Source organism: Rana temporaria, chromosome 12 (genome assembly GCF_905171775.1).
Source record: "Rana temporaria chromosome 12, aRanTem1.1, whole genome shotgun sequence".
NCBI lineage: Eukaryota > Metazoa > Chordata > Amphibia > Anura > Ranidae > Rana > Rana temporaria.
In genome coordinates, this window is record NC_053500.1 from 112,570,551 (window position 1) to 112,580,357 (window position 9,807).

The window sequence follows — 9,807 nt, forward strand, 5'->3', positions numbered from 1 at the left end:
TAAAATAATTAGAGGTGGCAATACAAATTCTAGTGGAAGCACAAAAGAAATATAATTTTGTTGTAAATTAAGTAGACAAGGTTTTCCTTTGCTGACTAAACCAATGATTGTATGCCCTATGTGTATTAGATTATTTAAAGGGCATGCAGAGTATTGTAAAACAGCGTTTTAATAAAGACATGTAAAAGATATCAGGGTGATGTAATTATTCTTATCAATACATACAAATTTTTTACAAACTTTGGCCTAGATTCACGTAGGGCGGCTTTACGTTGTGCGGGCGTAGCATATCTTATTTACGCTACGCCGCCGCTACTTAGAGAGGCAAGTGCTGTATTCACAAAGCACTTGCGTCCTAAGTTACGGCGGCGTAGCGTAAATCGGCCGGCGTAAGCGTGCGTAATTCAAAGTAGGCAGCTCGTCGGCGTTTTGTATTTAAATTAAGCGTGACCCCATGTGGATGCATGGCCGAACGAACGGCGCATGTGCGTGCATGCTCAGTATCACATTGTTTTTACGCCCAAAGATACACCGGCTCAATGCCTGTGACGTGAAAGTAACCTACGCACAGCCCCATTCACGTACGACTTACGTAAACAACGTAAAAAGATACGCTTGTTCCGACGTCCATACCTGCGCCACCTAGAGACCAGCTTTATCTTTACGCCGGCGTATATCTTACGTAAACGGGGTAACTAATTGCGACGGGCGTACGTACGTTCGTGATTTGGCGCATCTTGCTCATGTACATATTCGACGCGGAAATCAACGGAAGCGCCACCTAGCGGCCAGCGTAAATATGCACCCCAAGATACGCCAGCGTAGGAGACTTACGCCGCTCGTATCTTGGCCAAATCTATGCGTAACTGATTCTATGAATCAGGCGCATAGATACGACGGCGGCCATTCGGACTTACGACGGCGTATCTGGAGATACGCCGTCGTAAGTCTTTGAGAATCTGGGCCTTTGTTTCTATGTAAAGTTTGTAATTATATGTGTACCGGGGGGGGGGGGGACATATTTAGTTATCACATACCCAGGCTCTGCTTTCAGTATTTTATACCTCCTTTTTTCACTGCCGGGCTAGGAGACTAATGCCGCGTACACACGGTCAGAATTTCCGACAACAAATGTTCGATGTGAGGTTGTTGTCGGAAAATCCGACCGTGTGTATGCTCCATCGGACATTTGCTGTCGGGAATTTCTGACAACAAAAATTTGAGAGCTGGTTCTCAAATTTTCCGACAACAAAAGTTGTTTTCAGTAATTCCGACCGCGTGTACACAATTCAACGCACAAAAAATCTACACATGCTCGGAATCAATTTGACCCAGGCTCGGAATCATTGAACTTCATTTTTCTCGGCTCGTCGTAGTGTTGTATGCCACCGCGTTCTTGAAATTCGGAATTTCCGACAAAAATTGTGTGACCGTGGCCCAGATTCACGTAGAATCGCGGCGGCGTAACATATTGTAGATACCTTACACCGCCGCAAGTTTTCATCGCAAGTGCCTGATTCACAAAGCACTTGCGAGAAAACTTCCGCCGACGACCTCCGGCGTAAGCCCGCGTAATTCAAAGGGGCGTGTGCCATTTAAATTAGGCGCGCTCCCGCACCAGACCTACTGCGCATGCTCCCTTTTGAATTTCCCGCCGTGCTTTGCGCGAAGTGACGTCATTTTTTCGAACGGCGACGTGCGTAGCGTACTTCCGTATTCCCGGACGTCTTACGCAAGAAGGAAACATTTTTAAATTTCGACGCGGGAACGACGGCCATACTTTATACAGCACATACGTTATATAAACGTATGTGCTGTATGTGCAGATACTAAATACACAGGCCCGAAGAACTTGTTCCCCTAGTTACGGCGGCGTAACGTATGTGTGGCGGCGTAAGACCGCCTAAATCAAATGGGGATGTTGTGGGATGTGTTTTATGTAAATTTAAGATGACCCCGCGTATTATACGGTTTTTGTAAACGGCGTATGCGCCGTCCGTGAAATATCCCAGTGTGCATTGCTCCAAAGTACGCCGCAAGGACGTATTGGATTCGACGTGAACGTAAATGACGTCCAGCCCTATTCGCGAACGACTTACACAAACTACGTAAAATTTTCAAAACTCGGCGCGGGAACGTCGTCCATACTTAACATTAGCTACGCCTCATACAGCAGGGGTAACTATATGCCGAAAAAAGGCTAACGTAAACTACGTAAAAAAATGCACCGGCGGGACGTACTTTTCTGAATCGGCGTAAATACCTAATTAGCATATTCCTTGAGTAACTATACGGAAGCGCCACCTAGCGGCCAGTGTAAACATGCAGCCTAAGATACGATGGTGTAAGACACTTACGCCGGTCAGATCTTAGGGAAATCTATGCGTAACTGATTCTCTGAATCAGGCGCATAGATACGACGGCCCGCACTCAGAGATACGACGGTGTATCTCGTATCTGAATCCGGCCCACAATATTTAAAGGGGTTGTAAACCCTTGTTTAAAAAAAAAAAAAAAACGAATAACAAAACAAACATGTCATACTTACCTCCACTGTGCAGTTCGTTTTGCACAGAGTGGTCCCGATCATCGACTTCTGGGGTCCCCCGGCAGCGCTGGTAGCTCCTCCCTGCATCAAGTGCCCACGTTGGTGGACACCCATACGGGCACGCTCCTGAGTCCTGCTTCTGTGTACATTTACACAGAATGCAGGACTCGGCCCTGCCCCCCCGCGTCATTGGATTTGATTGACAGCAGCGGGAGCCAATGGCTGCGCTGCTACCAATCTATCCAATCGAGAGCCAAGACAACGGGCAGAGAGGTAGAGCGAATGGGCTTAGGTGACTAAAACGGGAGGGCTAGGGGGCTGGTCACTGTCAGAAGTTTTTTTACCTTAATGCATAGGATACATTAGGGGAAAAAACTCAAGGGTTTACAGCCCCTTTAATTTACATTATCTCTTCTATTTCTGTGGATGATGGCGCTGTAATTATTTTAATAATTAGAAAAAAAAATCTAAGTATCTTTTTCCTAATTGATATACAGCTGTCACATGACCCAGCTATTTCCCAGCTTGTCTGCAGGGAGGAGCTTCTAGTCCTCTGCTGCTGGTCACATGTTCAAATAAAAAAAAAAAGCCTGTTGAATACAGTGTAAAAATGAATAATTATTACCAATAAACAAATTTTAATTGTCATACAAATTTATATTTCAAATTAAATATTTATTTTTGGACAATAACATGTTGTGGGCAGATTTCTGCCAAACACAGGCTGTGTCACGTCCTTCCAGCTTGTGCCTTAAAATAAGAGGGAGGTGAAGCCTCCATCAATCAAGATGTAATATCCCACCCCCATTGTGTTTAGCTGTTTAATGGCCATGGAGGAGGAGAGAGGGGCTGGGCTGTAATTTACCTCTGTGTATAAGCCCACATGTGTGACTCTATAGTCACATGGGCTACTAACATATGATAGGGAGGAAATGCTCAGCATAGATACTCACTGAAAACTGAGCCTGTGCAGAGTTGTTACCACAGCTGCAAAATCCCTGGCTGAATTGGAGACTTGGACAGAAGGTGGAGATATAGAGCAGCAGGATCAACCAGGTTTTTTGCAGAATAATAAAAAAAAAAATCATAGTGACTGAGTGAGTATGAATAGCGTGTAATAGAGCATTTATTGATAGTTTTTTATGATGTGGGTTTAGTAGCTAATCTACAAATCACTATATTTAACACATTACGGCCCGGATTCAGATACAATTGTGTATCTATCGGCGGGCGTAACGTATCTCAGATATGTTACGCCATCGTAACTTAGGGCGCAAGTTCCGTATTCATAAAGAACTTGTGCCCTAAGTTACGGCGGCCTAGCGTATGTGGTCCGGCGTAAGCCCGCCTAATTCAAATGTGGATGATGTGGCATACGCTGTCCGTGAATGTTTCCAAGTGCGCATGCTCTAAACTACGCCGCAAACTGTCAATGCTTTCGACGTGAACGTAACTTACGTACAGCCCTATTCGCAAACGACTTACGTAAACAACGTAAAATACGACGCTGTTCGGTCGTTTCCGACGTCCATACTTAAAGCGGGAGTTCAACCAATTCCTTTTTTTTTTTCCCCCTTAGCTTCCTGCTCGTTTTGTCTAGGGGAATTGGCTATTTGTTTTAAAATATGATCGGTACTTACCCGTTTTCGAGATGCATCTTCTTCCGTCGCTTCCGGGTATGGGTCTTCGGGAGCGGGCGTTCCTTCTTGATTGACAGTCTTCCGAGAGGCTTCCGACGGTCGCATCCATCGCGTCACTCGTAGCCGACGTTTGGCTTCTTTCGGAAAATCGCGACGCGATGGATGCGACCGTCGGAAGCCTCTCGGAAGACTGTCAATCAAGAAGGAACGCCCATTCCCGCAGCCCATACCCGGAAGCGACGGAGAGGATGCATCTCGTAAACGGGTAAGTACTGCTCATATTTTAAAACAAATAGCCGATTCCCCTAGACAAAACGAGCAGGAATCTAAGGCTAAAAAGTGCCCTCTAAGGGTGAACCCCCGCTTTAACATTACTTACCCCTGCTTTATGAGGGGTAACTTTACGCCGGAAAAAGCCTTACGCAAACGACGTAAAAAAATGCGCCAGGCAGACGTACGTTTCTGAATCGACGTATCTACCTAATTTGCATATTCGACGCGGAAGTCTAGGGAAGCGCCCCTAGCGGTCAGCGTAAATATTGCACCCTAAGATACGACGGCGTAGGAGACTTACGCCGCTCGTATCTAGGCAACATTGAGGCATATCTGATTCTATGAATCAGACGCCGAGATGCGACGGCCCGCACTCAGAGTTACGACGGCATATCCGGGCCTACATTTTTTTAAAAGGGAAGTCATTGGGAGCGCATTTGGCGCAGTACAAATCCTATATCAAATCAAAATGGCAAAAGTCATATCAAAAGTTGATCAATGAAATAATAGGTCAAAATATGTTCTCACTGAAAATACACACTACTTTCCCTTTAAATAAAGGAATATATGCATACCTGAATGCTGATCACCTTTAGGTGTAAATCAGTATAACCCACAAAAAAAAAAAAAAATCCAATGTCACACCCCAGGATCCCCTGGTATCGTACGCAGCCTACAGTGTATCACTTACATATTCAGCAATGACCCCCAGCACATCCCATAATTCAGTGCAAGGGCACACATCAATAGTTGTTACGTTACAATCCACATACTGAGAGGCCTATGTATTCCAGTGCGTCCTAAGATGACCTGCATAAATGGATTTTCCAGAAAGATATTCCAATTGTATAGTATTCAGCAGTGACAGTTTTCCTTTAATAACGTACTGCCAAGGGCAATGACTATGTGCAAAGGGCATTAATGGGCATTAATGCATAGCAGCAAATCATTTTTGTTCCCCCCCCCCCCCCCCCCTATAAGACAAGAGTAATCTGAAATCTTATTGGGTTCTATCAGTTCTTGTACTTGACACACTTAGCATTATCTTATTTAAAGACTAATAGTGGTTCTCCCTTCTCCAACTAGCTATAGGAGTCGTAGAATTTTCTCATGCAGCACTACCTGCTGGTGAAATCTAGTATTGCAGATCATAAATTTAAACATGAAGCGCAATCAGCACATCTTTTTATTCAAAGACAGACTTTGACCACCTTCACCCTCACTGGTTAGGGGCACCATTGTTGCTTATAAAGAAGGTATTCTGGCTGGGGGGGTCTCTTGGGGAAGTTGTGTTGAAGCCTTTTTACACGGATCATTTATTAATAATATTCACTATGACAAATTACAGACTATATATATATTAAACGACACTGCTAGCAACTTATTACATGGGTCAGAGGGACTGGTGATATCTTTAGCAATTATCCAAATACTGCTATTGTCGACTATCATGCATCGTCATGCAGCCATTAATACTAATGATCTTCCAGTGTGGGAAGATCCTGTGTATCTGGAGGGGTCCAAGGCACTATTTATTTTTTAATTGGCTACTCACAAAGCATTAACACAAGGATACAGATCTTTCTTTTTATTGTCATTTTTAAATCTCATGGAGTTAAAAATAGCTGCGACTTAAAAAAATAAAAATCAATGAAATAAATAATAATCCTTATCCTGGTGTGTTAGGTTTGTGAATTGAGAGTATTTCCTTTAAACTAACCATCACCACCTCCTTTGGCAACCAATTCCACATATTATTAAAAATTGATCTGATCCCTCTCCATTCATATTGTCATTTTTAAATCTCATGGAGTTAAAAATAGCTGCCTCTTTTTAAAAATAAAAAATAAATAAATAATAATCCTTATCCTGGAATGTTAGCTTTGTGAATTGAGAGTATTGCCTTTAAACTAGAAATCACTACCTCCTTTGACAAACAATTACACACAATATAAAAAAAAAAAAAGATCTATTCCCTCTCCATTCATATTGTCATTTTTAAATCTCATGGAGTTAAAAATAGCTGCCTCTTTAAAAAAAAACAAAAAATAAAAATAATAATAATAATAATAATAATAAAAATAAGAATAAAAATAATAATAATAATAATAATAATAATAATAATAATAATAATCCTTATCCTGGAATGTTAGCTTTGTGAATTGAGAGTATTGCTTTTAAGCTAGAAATCACCACCTCTTTTGACAAACAATTACACATAATATTTTAAAAAATTGATCTATTCCCACTCCATTCATTTTGCCATTTTTAAATCTCATGGAGTTAAAAATAGCTGCCTCTTTAAAAAAAAATAATAATAATAATAATAATCCTTATCCTGGAATGTTAGCTTTGTCAATTGAGAGTATTGCCTTTAAACTAGAAATCACCACCTCCTTTGGCAAACAATTCCACATATTATTAAAAAAAAATTGATCTGATCCCTCTACATTCATTTTGTCATTTTTAAATCTCATGGAGTTAAAAATAGCTACCTCTTTAAAAAAATAAAATAAAATAATAATAATAGTAATCCTTATCCTGGAATGTTAGCTTTGTGAATTGAGAGTATTGCCTTTAAACTAGAAATCACCACCTCATTTGGCAAACAATTCCACATATTATTAAAAAAAAAATTGATCTGATCCCTCTACATTCATATTGTAATTTTTAAATCTCATGGAGTTAAAAAGAGAAATAATAATAATAATAATAATAATAATAGTAATTTTTAGAAATAATAATAATAATTTTTAGAAATAATAATAATAATAATTTTTAGTAATAATAATCCTTATCCTGGAATGTTAGCTTTGTGAATGGAGAGTATTGCCTTTAAACTAGCCATCATCACCTCCTCATTTGACAAACAATTCCACATATTAAAAAAAAAAATTGCTCTCTTCCCTCCCCTATATATTAAAATATTCATAGAATAAAAAGGCTGGGCAAAGTGCAATAAATATGTGACAACTCAAGCCAATCAAATTTCAGTTTTCTGCAGTTGGGACAGATAATAGGCGAATTCTGATTGGCTGAATTAAAAAAAGATTTAACGTGTATCCAACAAATGCAACAGTTTCCCCAATCAGGTTGAGTCTTGCGGAGCCGAAGCAAAAGAACTAAAAGTGGGTCCTGGTAATAAAAGGATCATTTAAAAAAAAAAAATTTGTATCGATAGCGCATAATGCAATTCTAAATGAATCCTTTTAATTTGTTATGATCGTTTCCAATTAGCATCATACAGAATATTCACAGATAGGGGGGAACAGATGCATCTAGCTAAGGAGATCGGACCGCTGAACGGGATCTGGGAAAACTTGCAGCAGCGATTATCTAATTATACGAGTATGAAAATGGCTGAACTTGTGATGCAGTGAAAATGACAAGGAATGCAGTGATTTTTTTTTTTTGTCGGAGGAGCAGCGGTGATAAAGCCAGCATACAAACAAGGGGGGGGGGGAGACTAGAACGCACTGGTGGCTTGGGAAGAAGGAATGAGACTGCGGTGCTGATGAGAGAATACAGTGAGCCATGAGACATGATGCACCACTGGTGCTGTGAACATAATCGAGCTGGTGCTATGCTGATGGGATGTCACGGTAGGGGGGGGGGGGGATGTGAAAAGTAAACAGACATCATGTCACAGCCAGCGAGAAAGCCTTGGAGACAGGTCATGGGGGGCTAGGGGGGGGGGGGTGCCAGTAATGGGAGAAGGCTGCTTAACAACAGTGCAATGCGGAGGAAAGCGCCGGGCATATTAGTTTAACTGACATTGGGGTTGATTTACTAAAGGCAGTCGCTGTAGATCTCAGGGGAAGATCTGAAATGAGGGGAAGCTCTGCTGATTTTATCATCCAATCACGTGCAAGCTAAAAATGCATTTTTTTCTTTTCTTGCATGTCCCCCTCAAATCTACAGCGACTGCACTTCCAAGTGCACTTGTATTGCAAAGCGGATTTGCCTTTAGTAAATAAACCCCAGTAAGTACGGTATAGAATTTAGATCTGATGAGATCTATGCAGGGCGATGGAGCAATATGGGTCAGTGCTAAGCAGCTGTTGCAGTATAACGGCCAGTCACTTACAGGTGGCAAGAATGCGCACAGCAATAGTCAGATAAACACGTACAGCCACAATATGGCATAAGGGGTCCTGCCTGACACATTGGGGGTCAACGGTCAAGTGATGGCAGCTGCAGATCCTTTTCACAGCATGAGTTTTCTATGCATTAAAGTCAAAGGTTCAATATGGACCCTAGAGCTTGACAGCTCCTGGAAGGGGGAGGAAGTCATAAGAAGATCCAGGGGTCAGAGGTCCACGATGCAGTGCTGTTAGGGATGAAATGCAACAGTGTGTGATGCTGGGGGGGGGGCACTACATAGAAGGTACCCAAGAACCTGGCTGATGGGCTTGCTATTTTAAAGGATGCACCAGTGCATCTTGGCCCCTGGCTGTTCGGTGAAGCCTATCATAAGGGGGGGCCCCCCTAGTCTGGCCACTACCGCCCCCCACTTCAGAAGCAGCACTGCGGAGAATTAGCTCCCCCTCTCTCTCTCCCCCACCTCCCTGCTGTCAGATTCCTCCACTTACCTTGGCTGGTACCCCCCTCTCCCTCCTCGCACTCCGTCAGGTTATTCAGCATCCTCTGTGTCTGCGCTGCTCCCTCTCCCAAAACCTCTCTCGGGCTCCTTTTTTTTTTCCTCCCTTCCTTCCCAGGGACCGATGCCTAATACTGCAGCGATGCTCAGTGTGCGAGAGCGGCAGAGAGAGAGAGAGAGAAGAGGAGGAGGTGGAGGCTGCAGTGCAGAGATCTTTCAGCGCGCACACTCGCAGCCCCATGCACAGAGAGAGAGAGGGAGGGAGAAAGGGAGAGCGAGGGAGGAGGGGGCACACAGACAGAAAGATGGGGGGAGAAATAAAGACAGCGAAAGGGGAGAAGGAGGGCGCAACGAAATAAAAGCTGGAGAGAACATGATCAGGATGGAGAGAGGGAAAAGGATGGAGGCATTGAGAAAAAAAAAAGGGAGACACTAGCCTACGACGTGTGGGAATTCCCTGGATCCCTGTCTGCATGATCGCCTCTTTCTATGCTGAATGGGATGCAGAGGAGACAGAAAAAAAAAAAAAAAAAAGAGAATTAAACCCTCATCACATAGGAGATGTGTGCCATGTATGCTCTGGATCCTGCTCTTTTCCCACTTTGGTACCCTGTTCTCCCTCCATCCACACAAAGCTGTCACTTCCAGATACCCCTTTCTATTTTTGCTGTCTCCTGGATTAGACTCAAGTCATTAAACAGTATTAGTTTAGCTCTCATCTATTCTGCTAACTCCTTCATTAGCTG

General features: G+C 42.7%; 1 protein-coding gene across 2 annotated transcripts in view; it reads right to left on the minus strand.

The window, feature by feature from the left end:
• SLC12A5 (solute carrier family 12 member 5) overlaps positions 1-9,296 on the minus strand; it is a 182,460-nt gene extending 173,164 nt beyond the window's left edge. The window contains exon 1 of one of the 2 annotated variants that reach the window (XM_040330201.1): positions 9,054-9,296. In XM_040330201.1, coding sequence (XP_040186135.1) covers positions 9,054-9,105 — 52 coding nt within the window. In that variant the 5' untranslated portion in view covers positions 9,106-9,296. The remainder of the gene's footprint in view (positions 1-9,053) is intronic. The other variant, XM_040330200.1, reaches the window with a different exon arrangement.
• Between the last annotated feature and the right edge of the window lie 511 nt (positions 9,297-9,807).